The sequence below is a fragment of the Protomyctophum parallelum genome, assembly GCF_964188405.1.
Source record: "Protomyctophum parallelum genome assembly, chromosome: 1".
Classification (NCBI taxonomy): Eukaryota; Metazoa; Chordata; class Actinopteri; order Myctophiformes; family Myctophidae; genus Protomyctophum; species Protomyctophum parallelum.
The window spans coordinates 57,793,983-57,813,759 of NC_139697.1; the positions used below are offsets into that span (position 1 = coordinate 57,793,983).

The 19,777-nt window shown below is 43.7% G+C and overlaps 1 protein-coding gene across 3 annotated transcripts in view; it reads left to right on the forward strand.

The window, feature by feature from the left end:
* The first annotated feature begins 127 nt into the window (after positions 1-127).
* slc7a1a (solute carrier family 7 member 1a) overlaps positions 128-19,777 on the forward strand; it is a 39,985-nt gene continuing 20,335 nt past the window's right edge. For 2 of the 3 annotated variants that reach the window (XM_083771056.1, XM_083771058.1), the window contains exons 1-6: positions 128-316; positions 13,418-13,694; positions 14,633-14,815; positions 15,744-15,902; positions 17,700-17,874; positions 18,004-18,137. In XM_083771056.1, the coding sequence (XP_083627182.1) occupies positions 13,508-13,694; positions 14,633-14,815; positions 15,744-15,902; positions 17,700-17,874; positions 18,004-18,137 (838 nt within the window). In that variant the 5' untranslated portion in view covers positions 128-316; positions 13,418-13,507. Of the gene's footprint in view, positions 317-8,031; positions 8,151-13,417; positions 13,695-14,632; positions 14,816-15,743; positions 15,903-17,699; positions 17,875-18,003; positions 18,138-19,777 lie in introns of those variants that run through there. The other variant, XM_083771057.1, reaches the window with a different exon arrangement.

A 19,777-nucleotide genomic window follows, 5' to 3' on the forward strand; every position in this document is an offset into this window, starting at 1 on the left:
CACTTTAATAACCTCGCGTCACCAGGCTTTTCACTTTAATAGTAGTACTAGTAAGCGGGCGGGGCGGTGTGTTATGTCCCCTCCTCCACAAAACGCGCAAAAGAGCATGAACTAGCCTACTCGCCTATCGGGGCAGGGGCACCTAAATGCAGCCACACGTTTAAAGAAAGACACATTGCCCAACGTGGCTTCTTACAGCTCACAACTTAAGTAAGCGATATTAACGTTTTCATTAGTCAACTCTGCTTCCCTGAGTGTGGGGCACTTTATTATCCAGGAGGATCTCGGCTTCATGCGCCCACACAAGCTTCACAAGGTAGGCTTTACTTACTTACTACTGTCTGCAACTATATTAGCTACTGTTTACATTTCCTGAAAATTAACTGCACATTTATACATGCAATCTACCGTACGAACATTCTATAGGCTACAAACTGTCCTGTCGCCATAATGTTTTAACAACGAACCTTCTTGAGACATGTGCGTAAATTGCGCTTTGGAGAAACGTTTTAGCCTTCCGCTTGTGTGAGCGCTCACATTGTGAACCACATGCTTCTCGCGGTAGAGACGGACAGAACTCCCATTTTAGCTACTCCCCTGTCAGCCTCCGTCCCGAATGTAAATTGTACACGTAGGGTATTACGCGGGGCTATGTCATTGTACATTTATAATTTTTATCGCAAATATGTTCAGAATATACAAGAAAACTAAGGAAACTGAATATAGTTTGCACCGCAGCCCAGCAACTGTCTGTATGCGCCTAATATCAGGCTTTCAACATAAACGTCATTGGTTCACATTAAACTTAAAAGGCATTTCTCCATCTAGAGATGTTTTATCTGGTAGAAATATTATACCAATATAAAATAAGGAAATACGATGTGGCCTTTTTATTGGAATTGCAAGCGCATGCACCTTTATAATAGTCAATGGGCTGTCACAAAATAGGAACACCACTCCCACCCCCCGTGCTTGGACTTCCTATTCTGGGGTCAAAAGGTTTAGAACATGAATGACCAAGTTGTGGACCTCACAGTAAGGAGTTTGTAAACATTACAGGGGGGCAGTGTTATCACATATTGAAGCTTGTGTTGACACAGTGTTATCATAAATTCACATATTATAGGCTCTTGAAGCCTTGGTGAATTAAATTAGGGTTTCAGATGAGTTTTTAATTGTTTTTCAATTCGCTTGGAAGAGGGCTTTTAGGGCTGAACTTAAAATGTTTCATTTCACATTATGCAAACGTAGCCTACAGTAATAATGGCAGTGATGTTATTGCGACTGCAGGTCGCATTTACTATGAAATTGTGCATTTCTCGTCAGTCAGTTGTTTGGTTGGTTGGTCACCCCAGTCATGACCATGCCTTGTGACATATCAGGGATGTATATGTCTACGTCTATGTCTATGTCTGTATATGGAGATCTCTGATGTCATCAAGATTGGCCAGCAACAACTCTACATCTGACCTCAAACCCTTAGATCTCCATTTATAGAGCTGATCTGTTCTGACAGCTGGCGAAAACTAGAGTTCTCAACAGGCCCGAAAATTAAGGCCCTGCCCTGCCCTACCTGGGCCCTCATCAAACCCTATACACTCACGCTGCCCCAGCTGCCACCCTTAGATCTCCATATATGGAGTTGACCTGTTCTGACATTCCATATGTTGATCTGATCTCATCAAACCCTGTACACTCAAGACACGTTCCATATATGGCCAGTACATATGCCCCCCCCCCCCCCATGCAAAGCGCCAGTGCTCACCCAGCAGTCTGCTGTCACCCAGGCAGATGCGTGTAGTGTACTGTACGTGACCTCGCCCTTTAGGCCGAGGTCGCTTCTCGCCCTTAGGCGTCTTACTGGTGGTGTTTGTCTTATTGGTGTGTATGGAACAATAATTTTGCATCAGCCTTCAGCCACAAAGTCAGGATCGACCAAGCATAAATGAACCCACGTATTCCTAAAGAAAGAAAGAAGAAAATCCGTCTGAGAATCTCATGACCCTGTATTTCGGTAGCCTGGCGGGCCGGGGCCAAACTCATAGTGAAGATTCACTGACGCTTCCTCCCTGCATAGTGAATCCTCGCAATGAGTCTGGCCTGACGCTTCCTCCCCGCATAGGCCAGACTCACAGTGAGGATTCACTGACGCTTCCTCCCCGCATAGGCCAGACTCATAGCAAGTATTCACTGACGCTTCCTCCCCGCATAGGCCAGACTCATAGCAAGTATTCACTGACGCTTCCTCCCCGCATAGGCCAGACTCATAGCAAGTATTCACTGACGCTTCCTCCCCGCATAGGCCAGACTCATAGCAAGTATTCACTGACGCTTCCTCCCCGCATAGGCCAGACTCATAGCAAGTATTCACTGACGCTTCCTCCCCGCATAGGCCAGACTCACAGTGAGGATTCACTGACGCTTCCTCCCCGCATAGGCCAGACTCATAGCAAGTATTCACTGACGCTTCCTCGGGAGGAACCACAAGCAACCTGAAATAATGCCAACAGGATCAAAGTTAAAGGTATATTCAGTGATTTCACTTAATTCAAATATCACTTATTTTTTTGTTTTGTTGTGATAATCCTCCCTACTATAGTGTGCTGGCCATATAAGGAGTTCCTCCCTGTCCCCAGTTAACTAACCCCTGGGGGTCAAAAAACCGTAGGTTTCGTTTTTGACTCTCTATCCTGATTGGACGAAAGGCTGGGTCCCACAGCCAAAAACGAAACCTAAGGTTTTTTGAGTGAAATCACTGAATATACCTTTAAGACGCATAACAAAACAGCCTTCGTGAGCAGCATTGAGATACTTTTGTTTAGCCCAAAAGAGGAATTTACAGAAGAGTGGAGGTGAGCTCTGGCATGGCATTCTACTGTAGTAGAAGCACCTGGGCAAAAATCAGACCCTGAAAGAGTTTAAAATTAGCAAATAATTTACATGTATTTATATGTATCAAACTATCAGCAATATGAAAACAAAACAACAACAAAAAACAACAATAACTAGAACTGCACTCTGTCGAGTGCATACTTGCTTGTTGCACACTAGTAGGCCATAATTGGCCTACTAGTGCGCAAGCAGAGCGCGCAAGTACTTTCGACCGCTACAAACTGTCAAATCTCAGTTTCTCTGTGAAGGAACGTTTGAAATGTTGAATTATTAGGTTTAACTATTTGCTACCTACCTACCTACTTTATACATGTAACGTAATGACTACTTGTGCCTGATACGGCAGTGGTGCCAGATTACATACATGTATACATAGTAGCATTACCTTTAATCCTCCCAACACTAAAACATATCGTCATTACGTCACCATCGAAAGCCAATTGCACTCTGGCATTGGGTCCTTTAATCCACATCTTTATTACGTCATCATTGAGAGCTAGTTATACCAGCTAGTTATATCAGTGCCGGGTGGATTAAAGGAACTGCCTCTATGTTATGTATATGTAATTTGTAAGTTGATTAGCGGTATACTGTGGTTACTTTGCGCCGTATTCACCGTCCCAGCACTTTTGATGCGTATGCACCGTTCCGCCACTTTTGATGCATATGCACCGTCCCAGCACTTTTGATGCGTATGCACCGTCCCAGCACTTTTGATGCGTATGCACCGTCCCAGCACTTTTGATGCGTATGCACCGTCCCAGCACTTTTGATGCGTATGCACCGTCCCAGCACTTTTGATGCGTATGCACCGTCCCAGCACTTTTGATGCGTATGCACTGTCCCAGCAAATGACGTAATGACTTGTTGTGCCTGATAAAACCAATGGTTTTTGATAGTGGTGACGTAATGTCGGGAGGATTGAAGGTAATGCTCCTATGTATACATGTATGTAATCTGGCACCACTGCCGTATCAGGCACAAGTATTCATTACGTCATTTGTTGGGACGGTGCATACGCATCAAAAGTGCTGGGACGGTGCATACGCATCAAAAGTGCTGGGACGGTGCATACGCATCAAAAGTGGCGGGACGGTGCATACGGGCCCTGGGCGAAACTAGTACTTGCGCGCTCTGCTTGCGCAAGTAATAACATTGTGATGTTTTGAGCACCGTTATATTCTACAATGGCCAATTTCAACCCATTTTGGAGCTGAAGTGTGTGTGTGTGTGTGTGTGTGTGTGTGTGTGTGTGTGTGTGTGTGTGTGTGTGTGTGTGTGTGTGTGTGTGTGTGTGTGTGTGTGTGTGTGCGTATGCGCGCACGCACACGCACGCACATGCTTGAAGGAATAAGCAGAGAGTTGTAAAGGTTGTCAGGGTTAAGGGAAGTGTTATTTTGGACAACAATGTCCTGTTTTGTACCATTGGTTTGAAGTCGGTGTTGGCGATAAACATGGAACACCCCTACTGTCTGGGTTTCCGAGGCTACACCCCTACAAACACACATTGGGGCACAAAATGCATCAAAGAATATCCGCAATGTTGCCCTGACACAAAACACTTGGAAGAGTAAACATTTGCCCAGAGAAACACCCAACTATGACCGTACTGTATCTAAACTCAATGCCCTAACTCAGAGGTTTTCAACTGGTGGTCTGTGGACTGCTGGTAGTCCGTGAAGGTATTGCATGTGGTCCCTGGCCATGCATTTAGTATGTTTTTTATCGACCACTAGTTGGGAAACGAACTAGTTCATTAAGTGACCTGGTGATGTATGATGACATCAATGTCAGTTACTGGGAATTCGGATGTCAAGATTTTCCACAGAAAGGGAGTTTGAATTTCAAGGGAAAAGTGAACCGGATTGACTGGTTTAGTCTATTAGGAAATGTCAAATTTGCCCATATAATCATGCAACCACATGTGTCTGCTATGTATGAGTTTAATATGGAAGGTTAAGAGAACAGAGTAAGGGCAACCATGGGAAAGGAATAGCTCCGGACTGTTAAGGGCTTGATTTAATTCACCTCAAATTAACAAATTTGATATTAATTTGAATATCCCCTCACCCAACTCAACAGTGGTCCCCAGGTCAGGGTGGTGGTCCCCAGGTTGATTATTAGTCAGCGTGGTGGTCCCTGGTTCATAATCAGTTGAAAACCCCTGCCCTAACTAATGTGGTCATTGACTTCATAGACACAAGAGAAAATGTGAGGTACGTGTTGCATACCTCCAGGAGCCTAGCCTCACAATAATCATTAGTTCTTACTGTCAGTCTGAGATTTTGTTATTCCTTTTTGAAGACAAGAGCATAGCTGATCTAAAATCAGCTGTAATTTGGAATAAAAAGGCTTTCTGTCTTTTAACTGATGTCAGATCTCACTGTACCCCCCCCGAAAATAACACCTGAATGGAAGAGACTGAAGACACCATCTGTATGCATGTCAGTATGTGTAATGCACGTACATGTGCATTACAATGGTACTACACACGATTCATACGTCATAAGCTGACGTAGCAGTCAGCTGACCAATTGCCGGGTTATTTAAGATCACCTCAGTTCTTCCTGCTGTCAACCCCCCGGCTGTTATTTGTCCATGTTGGTATGCGCCTTCCCAGCGCCACCAGTGGGCTCTGCTATTTGTTTGTTCCCCATGGGGGTTGTTATTGTATATCTATCTCCCTGCTCTTAATGTTTAATGGTGTTTAATTGTGCCGAGCAGGAAGAAAAATGTAAATAAATTAATGAATACATTAAATTAAAATAAATAAAGTTATCTATTCGGGAGTTATCTGACTGAAACAGCAGCAAAACAATGTTTCAACCTTGCAGTCTTCTTCAGGTTCATTCAAAGGACAGGAAATGGCATCTTTTATTCAGTATATATCAGAATAACAAAGGTGTTGACATATTTATTCCCAGCCTCACCTGGTGACCATGGGCGGTATCAAAGATTACTCTATTTCATGATCACATGAGTACAACAATACAAAAGTTTCATGTGACATATTGTGATAATAGTTACACTTTTATTTATTTTTATTTTAAATAATAAAAGAAAACTATTTTTAAAACCATTTTTGGAGAATTATCCGGTTGCAAAACTAATGCCAGTAAACAGCAGCAATAATTATAATGTGTGCATCTTCTTGATGTATCTTAAGGAACAGTGCAGTCAGTCTTAGCACGTAATTAATGCAGGCTCCTATGTATTTCTAGCAGGCCTAAGTTTAGCTGTCCTGAAAGTGGGTCACTGCCATTATAAATTCAAGTGCTTTCCTGACAGCTGGTCACAGAACTAGTGATGTAGGGAATCTGGGGATGTAGGAGTCTGTATTATTGTATACACATGACATGGAGCCCACGATGTATACATTGGACGGTCCATGTGGAAACATTCCAGGTTCAAAGAGATGCTTTGGCAGTGTGTTAGGGCTTTCATTTCTCTAGATTCCTCGAAAGAAACTACAGCTGACTGTGTTAGGATCCTGAACCTTGTATGCCAGGGATGCCCTTCAATGGACACGAGCATAGGCAGCAGGACATAATTTCCTTTGACTGTGCCAGGGGTCATTGTGACCTTTGGCCTGTTGGTTCAGTCTGAGTTGTGGTTGGTACAATTTGAGCTACTAAGGAAGTGATTGTGGTTGTAGTAAATAGATTAGTGTCTACTCAACTGTCTCATGTGGAGGCTTATTACGGTGATGATGATAACAGTGTCATGGCATTGTTTTGTTTACGGACGTTGAATTGAATCTAGCCGATATTTAGTGGGGTGTCTGTAAGCCTACACACTCATTGTTCAAGAAATTGTTCTTATTTTACTTAATTGCCTCATTGACTGGTGTCCCCAGGTGTATATAGGCCTACTAGGCCCCTCCCCTTTTCCTGCTACACCAACAAAATAGCCAATCTACAAGCTCACAATGCCACGTGTAGCAAAACAGTGTGAGCTGTAGATCCGCTATTGTAAGGTGCATGTGGTTAAGTGGATGTCCAGGCACTTGAGCTCCAACTCCTTCTCTTTGTAACGCAATACATTTAAACAAGATACCAGATTTCTTGAGTTTTGGCTGGCTTCACTGAGCTGTTTTGGCTGTTTGTAAACAGTTACATGCATGTGAATAAAAATAACTAAACATACAGATACACGTGTGGGCAATGCATATATTTTCCATTCAGTGGAATCGACATCAGAATGACAGGTTCAACGCAGTAGCAATAACATTACGTGCATGCATGCATAACCCCCCCCCCCCCCCCAATATCTGCTTTAAGATGAGATGATTCAATTCTTTGTCTATCCAGAATATTTTTTTTAATTAAAATATAAAATGTTTAGCATAATCATCTTCAAGGCACCGTTTTTTAATTGTAAACTTGGGTAAATACAAACTAAAATAAAGTATCTTATTCTCTGATTGACCTTCATATTTCAACATAAGAGTCTCTTCAAACGTCTTCCACTCATCGTGTGCTGTGATTGGTTCCCTGGGGAACACACCCACCCCTTTTCATTCTGCCCCTCCTTTTCCAACTTGGCAGCATGTGTCTCTTCTGCTCCCTGCCTTTCTCTTCATTTTTAAATGTCACTGTATGATGACAATGAAGGCATTCAACTCAATTCAGTTCAGTCGTCTCTAAAACAATTAAAAAAAATATATATGTATAACTTTTAGCTGTGTGTGTGTGTGTGTGTGTGAGCACAATGTTGATTATTCCATTTGTGTACTAACTTGCTGTCATTGATGCAAATAACAAAAACAAAATTGTTACTAAAATGGTGTGTCGGACTGTGGATGTTTGTTGTGGATGTGTGCGACGACTGTATAGAATGTGAGTTTGGGGAAGGATAGATAAGATGGATTTTGAGAACCACTCTGTAGGTGTGTGTGTATGTGTTTGCCCCCGTGCATGTGTATTATGTGTGCAACTATGCCTGATCATCCATGTAATTACGTCTGTCTGTCTGTATGTATACATACACATGTGCGTGCGTCCTGCCCAGCACCCTTCTATGCATGTGTGTCTACTCTTGAGTGTCCTGCAGTAGCCGAGAGAAGCTTCTTGGAATAGCCAAGCCAAGCCATGTGATTCCTCCAGGTTCTATTTCAGAGCTCTGGTCGTCAAACAGGATGCACTTCACACATTGGCGAGAGGAAGAGTTTGCACTACGGTGTATAAATCCCCTATATCTCGCTAAGCCTTCCTGATCACATTCAGCAAGGGGAAACTTGTGAGTGGATGTTTTATTGAGTAAGTATGCTTTTGCTGTACATACAGTGTTTCTCCATGTAAGAACAGGCATTACTTGTGCAGTTGCTCTGGGGCGGGTGCATGGGTATTGGCATTGACTGAGATGAAAGTTATAGTGCACAAGTTTCAACAGGTTTTTCAAGCAAATTAGTCAGATTAAAAAAGAAGTATTTTGTCATATGATCCAAGTTCATGTTCATCATATGCCTATCTGCAGGGACAGTCTGGTGGTCCCACTATGGCATTGCATAACATTAACTTGTAGAGAGAAAGTGTCACGCAAGGGTCATGTGGTTCATATGTGTTAGCTCCCATTAGCAAAGTTTTAATGTCACCAAAGCGCAGCATTATGATCCACATATGTCCCTTCATGAGACTAAAGAAGACCATGCGACTCGAAACATCAGAGAGCATGTAGCTCGACGAAATGTCTCTGACTAAAACTCATTGCTTATGGGTGTTAAACAGCATGTGGACTTTCTGTTCCTTTTCCATGTGTTCTTTAGTGTTGGACGTGCATGCTCCTTGGAACTGCTCACCAGGGGATTGTGTCTAAAGGAAGCTTGCTCATGCTTTGAGTAGAACAGAACTACACAGTAGATTGCTTTATGCATCGTGGAGGTCATGTCGGAGCAACCTAGACGCTGTGGTTGACGTGCAGGTGACATAGAGAGGACCATACCAGTCTAATTTAGACTAGTCTAAAACCCATTACCAGAGGTTTTCCCTGATGACTTAAAACATGTAATGTGTTACTGTTACTGCAGTCAGTGTATATTTTAGAAGTACATCTCAACCTACATTTTTAAACATTGCCATTCGTTGCTGAATACAAGTACCTTGGAATATGGCTTGATGACACATTTACATTTAAATACCATATACTTAACTGTAGATAATCTTAGTCTGTAAACTAAGGCAAACAATTGGCTTTTTTTTTACGGAACAGCTAGTTTCCCAACTCTATGTTGGAAAAGGGTTATTCAAACAGTCTTTCTTTGTTGGACTATGGAGATGCAGTTTATCATTCTGCGTTGCGATCTGGTGAACCTTACAGAACTCATCACTGCATCCTATATGACAGAGTGGGTTGGCCCTCCTTGGCCGACAGGCGAAGTAAACATTGGTATCTGTTTATTTTTAAAGCAATTGATGGAACTTTACCGTTGTATATTAAAGCTCTGCTGGATTGGAATCCGGTAACATATAGGACACGCTCCAGTCACTGGCTCACACTAAAGGTCCCAAATAGTCCCTAAAGATCTGTTCTCCCATAACATAGGGTCAATTTAAATCTTTGATTGCAGACTAAGTCTGCAACTGTTTTTAAACATATGTGCTACGTCACGCGATGAGGAAATGTTGCTGTTCTGTTCTGTTGAAATGTTGTATTATGTGTATCTCGACGACACTGCAAATGAGGGTGACCTCAATGTCTTTCGAGAATAAATAAAGGCTTGAATGAATGAATGAATTCATTTTGACACGGTCAGGAAAAGCATTCTACAAGACTTTAAAGTTGCCAATTCACCCTTTTGAAAGCCAGTATGCTATTTAATTTAAGATTGATGTATACCATATGCAGTACAGTGAATTGTATCTAATGTTGACAATTATGAACCAGGAATTTGTCGCTTATACAGTTGTGCGTGCGTGTGTGTCACTGTGTGTGTGTGTGTGTGTGTGTGTGTGTGTGTGTGTGTGTGTTTGCGCGTGCGTGCGTGACTGTGTGTGTGTGTGTTTGTGTGGGCGTGCATGCGTGCGTGCGTGCCTGTGTGTGTGTGAGACTGTGTGTGTGTGAGAATAAATAAATACATTATTCTTCATTATACTTTTTAGTTACCTCACCAACACCACCTGGCAGCCAGCCATCAGCATCTGTCTGTCTTCCACTGGTACAGTTAGTGCTTTAGTGCCTTGCTGAAGGGCATCTACAGTAGGCGACAGCAAGGGGAACGAATTAATCCTGTCCAAAGACAGGATTTGACTTTAGTCAGCCTCTTCGGAGTCACAATCACTGCTTCAACCTTACATTGGCTCAGGCTCACCAACACACCCCTCACCCCTAATATTTGTGCAGCCTCCTTCCTCTGGTTTTGACAAACATGCAGGGCAGTTCAGTGCCCTCTTGGTGGAGGCAAGCCCAAATGCACTCTCCCTGCTGCTGCCAAGCCCTGCGATCAGATTTGTGCCACAGAGATAACCTGATAGCATTAAGGTTTCCACAAGGAGGGGGTGGGGAAATTAAACCGTTAAAAGGTCATCGCCCATATGTTAGCTATCCCTGGTGCTTTCCACAGAAGCACGTAGGTGAGGCATGGCATGAACTCTACTCTGTTCTGTCCTGTTCTGTTCTGTTCTGTTCCATCATTCTCCAAGAGCACAGAAATGGGTCAGGGTGTCAGGCTGACATTAAATGTCATGTCATAGGTTTTATGTTCTCATTGGCAGTTAATGCTAGTGCATGCAGTGGACAGTGTTTATAACCCCCCCGACCCCCCTGCCTTTATTTTTCCGTCGCTCTCTGGTTCCATTCATCATCCATCATCTCTCTGTCCTAATATCCTGCTGGTCCTTATTGCAAGGGATGAACATGAGTCCTCCACAGTATGTGAGCTCATCAATGGGGAATGTGTGTCTGACACTGGTTAGAATACTGACCCAGAGAAACCCCTGCACAATCCACTGAGGGATTCCTCCTCACAGCTGTGTTTCAGAGGAGAGAATATGCATCCAAACTGTGCTTGCCTCTCCCCTTTGTGATGATTTAGTGTGTGTGTGTGTGTGTGTGTGTGTGTGTGTGTGTGTGTGTGTGTGTGTGTGTGTGTGCGTCACGTGCGCGTGTGCGTGCGTGCGTGCGTGCGTGTGAGTGATATCTAATACACCAGATGTTGTTGTGGTTGATGAAGAAGAGTCCAGAGAGAAGTGTCTGTATTAGAGATTGCATGCACCTTTGACCCTAGTCTAAAATATATATATATATATATATAGCCGAGGGTTTCAACTATTTGGATCCTCCACATATGGCAGAAATGTTGTTACTTACAGTATACCTCTAGACTCTAGAGTACTGATGCTTTACAGTATGTATGATGAAGACGTATGCCATGATTTTGTGCATGTGTGTCTGTCCATGGTAAAGTTGGAAACAAACCTACTACCACTGTGCTAAAGACAAACCTATGCCGGTAGGGTGAGAAATATTCACATCACACCTACGTGTAAGTGTGCATATGTCTATGTACAAGTCTTGTGAATATGGGCAATGGCAATGCTGGTCTGTCGGCCTGCCCAGCCCTTTGGTCTCAAACAAGATATTTCGCAAACTACTAGCTAAAGAATTACCATGGCATTTGGACTGTGACATTGGAGTCTAACACTGGTATTCACAGTGACACATCACTTCTTCTTCTTCTTCTTCTGCTATTTGCACTGTATGTATGTATCATGCCAAGTAGCCAAGTATACGTAATATCTACTTTACCCACACTTGGTCTGACTCATATCTACATTATTATTTTTTATTATCTACTTTGTTAATATTTTACCCTGTGTCTGACGGCAATGCACCATTTCAAAATCCTTGTATGTACTTGGCATAGTTATAAATATTAGAGACGGCACCGGAATTCCCCTCCCATCCACTTGCATGGAGCGCATAATACTCCCTTTTCTCCCCTTCTTCCGGTTGGAAAAGTGGTGGGCTCATAGAATTGCATTCATGAACACGCCGGGCCAAAAGCATGAACGAGCACCGCAAGTTGTCTGTGCGTGTGTGTGTGCGTGCGTGCGAGTCACGACTCGACAGCGGCGGTACGAACGACGCGCGTTCATGTTTTAGGGCCAGTTCGGCTCGAGCTGCATTGCCTACGATCGGCCAGCATGCCCATTTGGCTTCAATGCTCCGTCTCGGTTGGCCGGGGCTTGGTATTTGGCCATTGAACAGATTCTAATTCTGAGAAATGTGACAAAACACCAGCAGTTCTGCTCATATCATGTTAAGCCAAACAAAGTTAAAGCTAGAACAAGGACATCAGTCAGTGTAGACAGAAACTTTATTGCCCTTTTTAAAAGTCCCAGAAGGATAAGAAAGTTAAAAACATCTTGGATTTTGTATGTTTGGGTGCACAAGGCTAGCTTTCCTTGTTTCATTGTGTTAATTAAGTAATACATACAGCACATCAATTAATGTCATTGTTGGCAGAATTTACATCAATATTGTACATCATTTTCATAAAAATGGAAATGCACAGTAAAATCGTATGTGCAGTTATTTCAACCAAAAAATGGCTTAGGGATGGGTGAGGGGACTTATTGTCGAACTTTGTTAGGGTGAGGTCAAGGAAGGAGTGGGTTAGCATTTCATTTGAATTCTTTGTAATCTGCCGTTTACATTAAGCCAAGGCCAATGTCATGTTTGGTTGTCGCCTTGTCGGTCATCATACTTAGCTGTCCTTGTCCATCCTTGTGCTGTGTGGTCCACTAAAGGACAGTTAGGTTTCCTCTGACTTTCCCCTGGGGATTGCCTTGTGTTATGTAACTTGATTCCTGCCTGCCCTGCCCTGCAGGTCCACTGCAGTGAGATGGATTGAGCCTGCATGCCCTGACAGTTCTTCTGGGTAACAGTAGTGGATTTGGGCTGCATTATGCAATACTTCCTGAAACAGTGTTTAATACAAGGCAGCTATGACCGAACATCTTACCCAATCTTTAAAGACTACTTTGTTGTACGATACGGCTCCTATTTCCGGCATGTGACACTCGTCGTATAAATATGCATGAGTGTTTACAGATGTGTCCACTGCCTGCTCATAACCTGACAGTGTATCCACACACAAACTCACGCCAAGCCTCGGTCTAAAAGAGCTTGCAGAGTGAGTGTTACAGACTATTGCATCTTTATGGAAATAAATCCTGTTTCTATTCCCATACAGTCTAAAATGTGCTTGTCTATTGTTTCATTGTTTTTTTTTTCAAGCTAAGTCACTCACTCTGAAAGTCATTATGAGTGAAACCCTCTAAATAATTTAAGTTAAGAAAAAAATGCACCCATATGCTAGTTGTATAAAATGTATAATACATTTTTGGCATGAATCAAAGGGGTGAGATAAAAGGTATGTTTGTGACTCTGGCAGGTAACAGACTATAAACTTGACTCAGCGTTAAAAAAAAAACCCAGGTAAATGTTTTGTTCACAGTTGTGCTCACAATTCACACAGTATAATTAACCAAATTCTCCCATATTCTCTATTTTGACCCCCAATTAGGTGTGTGTGACCTAGCCACGTGACCTCCAACCCCTCCCCTTCCAAGTTGACCCCCGCCCCTCCTGCTGGTGGCCAGAGTGGGCTCCATCCATGGCCCTGGAGAAGCTGCTGGGTTTTGGCAAGCAGCTGCTGAGGGTGAAGGTGGTGAACTGTAACAGTGAGGAATCTCGCCTGTCCAGATGCCTCAACACCTTCGACCTGGTGGCACTGGGGGTGGGCAGCACGCTGGGAGCTGGCGTCTATGTGTTGGCTGGCGCCGTCGCACGAGAGAACTCGGGTAGGAGTTACTTGATTTATCCCCTTGACCGCATGAACCCTTGTTTCTCGTATTCTGGGCATGTCATAATTGTCGAGCATTCCGTGAAAATAGGCGAATTAGAACAGCAGAACTACAAGCATGTCATAATGCTTGTAGATTGGCTATTGTTCGCGAAGAGATTTGGCGAGGGACCCCGGTCAAAGAAGTATGTAGGGCTTAAGTGGTTAACCACTGTGATGGCATGCAACCATGTACCTCAATGTGGACTGACTGTGAAATTCACATGGCAATGTGCACCACAGATGAACTCCAATCCATCACAACACCAGATGGTGTTTATTCTGTGTTTTGTCTTCCTAACCCTAAATTACATTTCACAGCAGGGTGGTGTCTCACGCCAAATATTGTGTTGCATTTGTTGCTTGATAACGTTTTTCTTTTTTTGTATCATCATTGTACAGCGAGGTGTAAATTAGGCTTTAATTGTCTGTCTTTGATGCTGCTGATTAAGTTACCTGTACACGTGCAACGCAAACTCCCATAAGGTTAAAGAAATCAATCAATCAGTACAGTTATTCCAAGGCATGAAGCAGACTAGTCTAGACTTGACTACATTCCTGGTATAGCTAGACAAGCCAGAGTTTTTACTGAATGCCTACTTAACGGTTGCAGTGATTTTGTTCATCGAGAGAAATGAATTGGGTGGAGGACAAATGTGTGGCTTTTTTCAGATGTCGGAAATTGCAAGGAATGGTGTGAATGTCTAGAATGTGTAATCTAACTGTGTCATTCTCTCAGCAAAATATAAAGACTAATGCTGAGTCTTGGCTTTTGGATCGGTAGGGGTCTGTCTAGAAACTGGGACATGTGCTGCACAAACACTTTGAAGCGGCGTGCTTGAAACGTGCTCTGAAAATGTGGTTCTCTCTCATGACATGATCTCTGTCATCTCCCAGGTCCTGCCATTGTTCTGTCCTTCCTGATCGCAGCCCTAGCCTCAGTGCTAGCCGGTCTGTGCTACGCCGAGTTCGGCGCTCGCGTCCCCAAAACCGGCTCAGCCTACCTGTACTCTTATGTGACGGTAGGAGAACTGTGGGCCTTCATCACCGGATGGAACCTCATCCTCTCCTACATCATTGGTAACGATGAACAGATGCATGGCTAGGCGCTTATCTTTATTATAATATAATGATTATAACTATCATTATTATTATTATTATATTATTACATTTTTGTCACAAATGTTTTACATACGCAGATTTATTTAGACACGCATGCACTCTTAAAAAGGTCTGACACTCATTTTGTTGTTTTATATACTGTAGGCCTATATATATATATATATATATAATATATACGATTTATATAGCGCTTTTCTGGGTACCCAAAGTCGCTTTACAGAAAGAAGTTCAGACATATTTATTAGAAAACTATTAAAACTATTTAAATAGGTTTAAAAGGTTAAAAACTAGGAATCAAAATCAAAAGAGGGACAAACAAGAAGGGTGAGTGTGTGTGTGTGTGTGTGTGTGTGTGTGTGTGTGTGTGTGTGTGTGTGTGTGTGTGTGTGTGTGTGTGTGTGTGTGTGTGTGTGTGTGTGTGTGTGTGTGTGTGTGTGTGTGTGTGTTTGTGTGTGTGTGGGGGGGTTATGTAGGGAAAGCCAGTTTGAAAAGGTGGGTTTTGAGTGTGCTTTTGAACATTTCGAGGGTGGGGGCAGCTCTGATGTGAGTTGGGAGTGAGTTCCAGAGAGAAGGGGCAGCCACTGCGAAGGCCCCGTCTCCCCATGTCCGTTTGTTGGATTTGTGGGGTTCCAGTTGGTTGGCAGGCAATATATATATATTCATATTCCTTTTCTATTAAATGATTTGTTTGTGACCCTGTCAAAACATTTCATATTCCACTGGATGAAAAGGTACCAAAGCGTAATATAGATACCATAATGGAAATGCATTGTGAACTTGTAGATCGGCTATTGTCGGTGTGCGACACAACGCAAGTATATATTATGCATAACCCACCTCGAACCATGCATATCTCTTTCTCTTTCTGTCTATCCATCCATCCCAGGCACCTCCAGCGTGGCCCGAGCATGGAGTGCTACATTTGACGAGTTGATAGGAAAGCACATAGAGACTTTCTGCAGACAGTACATGGCTATGAAGGCCCCCGGTGTTTTGGCAGAATATCCTGACATGTTCGCTGTCCTCATCATATTCACACTCACTGGTAGGAAGAATCTCTCTCTCTCTCTCTCTCTCTCTCTCTCTCTCTCTCTCTCTCTCTCTCTCTGCAACCAAATGCAAAGTTTCACATGCTCTGAAGGACAAACCTCTGTATGACAGACTTGTACATTTACGCATGCACATGCATGCATTCCGCACAAACGTACACGTGTATGAGCACGCACGCACGCACACACACACACACACACACACACACGCACGCATGCACGCACGCACGCACGCACACACACATACACACACAGGGGGCTGCCCTGTGGTTCGACCGCCCGTTATGGCTCGTACACACTGGCCGATATTTGCTCCGATTATGCTGTCGGGGACCATTTTTGGCGCTCCCAGATCTGACACAAGATCGGGCTTTGAACGCCGAGGTTTTGCTCACTGTGTGTGAAAGGCTCTGCGAGAAGATATAGTGCTGATAAAAGCACTCGCCGACACCTTCCCGACCGTTTCTGAATATCTAGCAGGTTTGATATTTGTCTCTCTCGCCGACTGGACATTGTACAGTATGAACTGGGTTGCGAACTTGTGACTGCGTCCCGAGAAGGTCATATTACAGCCAATGAGAGCACAGGACAGCTGTGCTCACTGTCTGTCTATCTGCCTTCATTCCTTGGGTAAATCCCTGTGTCGTACATGTTGTTAGCTACTGTATATTAGCGCAATGTTGCTGTTAAATAGTCTATAAAACAGGAATCAACAGTGCAGAGCAAACTTTTGGACCTTGTGCACTGTGTGTCTGTGTGTGTGTGTGTGAGAGAGACAGAGTTATTTAATGAAAATCAAGATTTAACGTCCTGTTTCGCCCTGTGTAGCCTGGCTATTCCTGTGTGTGTGGCGTGCACGCAGAGAGAGAAAGAGAGAGAGATGCGTCCTCCTGTGTCGGTCTCGTGCTTGTATCACGGTATCCTGCACGTGCGTGAGATGTCAAAATGAATTGGAAATAAAAACGAATGTAGCCTATACAGTATATGTATCGGGACTGGATCACATCTTGTGAACTCGTGAACTCTTGCAGTGTGTGATCCCTGGTCGGCGATCAATCGTTTAGTGTGAAAGCCACAAAGATAATATGACAGCCGATAAAAAAAAAAGACTCTTGTAGTGTGAAATTCATAACGATCTGATGACTCGCCGACAACTTTAACACTCCTACAGTGTGTAGGGGCCATTAGTTCGACCCTGCATTAAGGTTGGTGAACATGCGCTGCTCCCGTGCTCACGGTTATGTTTAGGTTAGGGTTAGAGATAGGGTTAGTATAAGGTTAGTAATGGTCGAACTAACGGGAGGTCGAACCAATGCCACGCAGTCCACATACACACACACGCACACGCACACGCACACGCGCACACACACACACATTTTGCAAATTGAATTAAACTCTTTCTCTTTCATTATCACCTCCTGGGTCTTCCTCCCCACTGCAGGGGGTGGTGTGATGCCCTGCTCATGCATGCATGTGCACCAATCACAGTAACACACATGAATCACAGCCACACGCACAAATCACTTTCACATACACTTATCTATTCTAGTTATGCTATTTTAGTGCTACTGCTCACGTAATCTTGGTGCAGTATATATTTTTATAAATGTATAGTATAATAGTGCATCATCATACACATAGAAATTACTTTTTTTCTATTTTAGTACAGGAAAAAAGGAGGGCCCTAGAGGTGCACAATCCTGTGTCGCCATACACTTAACATCCCATGTGACGGTATTGTGTCTCACATCTCATCTCCTCACCTCTCTCCTTCCCCCGTCTCACTGTCTCAGGTCTGCTGGCGTTTGGAGTAAAGGAATCAGCGATGGTGAACAAGGTGTTCACATGTATCAACATCCTGGTCCTTTTGTTCATGGTGATCTCCGGCCTTGTGAAAGGCACAATGAAAAACTGGCAAATCGACCCTGATGAGATATTGTTTGCCAACGTCACCAACTCCAGCTTAAAGTGAGCTGAAGATGTATTTCTCATATCACATTTCAAAACAAAAATCTAGATGAGTCCAAATCTTTGACAGCATGTTAATCTTTTTTTTTATTTGTCAATTGACCCAACCCCTCTACTCTGTTGTGTCAGTACAACAGAGCCCCTGCCATCCGAGGAGAGGTTGGGAGTGGGCGGGTTCATGCCGTTTGGCTTCACCGGTGTCCTATCAGGCGCAGCCACCTGTTTCTACGCCTTCGTCGGATTTGACTGCATTGCCACCACAGGTCAGTGTGATTGATGATTACGTTTGGGGGGGCCACGCATTAGTCCAACTACGTGGCCGGTTAAGAAAGACTCACCCGTGGATTCCGCGTGCGGTTAGGGTCAGGGTTAGGGTTTGGGGATAGAGTTATAGTATTGTGCTCTATGGTCGGAATATTGGGTAGTCGGATTTATAAACTTCTAGTCGGATTTATAAACTTAATGGGTGCTATGCTACACATTAAGTGTTGCTCCGTGGTATGGTGCTGTTGCATGCTGAAAATGGCAGCTCTACAAGCTTGCATCGCTGTGAGATCATCTAGCTATAGATCATCTATTTTCAGCATGCAACACCATTGTACGACAAAAGGGGTTAGAAAGAAAAAGATTGCCTCTACTTCCTGTATGCCCCGTTCTTGTAATCGGAGCTGTGTGGGGGGGGATTTCTTCCTGGAGATTGTCTGAACCTCTAGGATCATTACATAAGTAGGGCAGGGCTGAAGGGAAAAAAATGGTGCCGTTTAGTGTGTTTGGCCTAAATCTGCTCCTGGCACGATGCCAGGCCGTGACGCAAATCCGAGCTGTAAATGATGATGTGTGGACTGTGGGGTACTCGAGAGGTAAGTAGCTCCCCTGTTTTTCCGTGCTGAAACGCCTTTCAGTTGGGAAAGAGCGAGAGTTTATAATTCTTTGTGTACCTTTCTCCCGCCATACCGCACTCCCCTGTCTCTCATTTCCTTCCACCCCTCTTTTTCCTGCATTGCAATTGGCTGAAATGATCCTATAACCCAGGGCAGGTTCTGGGACTTGTGTGGGCATGTCTCGCTTACACTCAGGGAGCCCCAAGGCATTGCACATCACTATGTATGTGTTTGCGAGTGCCTGCTGCATTGGTGTGTGTGTGTGTGTGTGTGTGTGTGTGTGTGTGTGTGTGTGTGTGTGTGTGTGTGTGTGTGTGTGTGTGTGTGTGTGTGTGTGTGTGTGTGTGTGTGTGTGTGTGTACAGTTCACAATCGGAGGGGACACAGAAAAACATTACAACTCTCCCTCCTGTTTTTCTATTCCTATCAGTTTTTATTTTGTTTTTACATTTTTCTGAAGTTCCTTATTCTCTCTCTCTCTCTCAATCTCTCTCTCTCTCTCTCTCAGCTCCCACTTATGAGTTTTTAACAACCCCGTTCACTATAGCTGTCACCCATAAGTAGCTGTCAGTCATCATGCATAGGGGCATATAATCGAGTCCAGGCTACTACAGATAGACATACGCTGTCATCGCTATGTGATTTGTCATTGCCGAACAAGCCCTCTGTGTTCTCAAGGAGTTCGCTGAACTGAACATTGCATAATCGCCTGCTGCTGAATTAATGGCTGTTTCAGTCTACTGGGAGAGTAAGAAAAATAAGCTCCTTGTTGAATCGGTTGTAAAAAAAATTGCACAACATGTTATCTCAGTGCATCTATTTGCAGAGTTTTGCGTGGTTGCTGAAATACAGCCAGTGTTGCCATGAAATGGGAACAATGTGTGTGACTTTGAATCTCGTCAGGCCGTCGAGTACAAACAGATGTGGCTAGCAACAACATGCACACACTTACTGTTGCTGTATTGGTGCACTATGCATCATGTTATGTTTTAGATCATGCTGACCCTTAAAGTCATTTGCTGT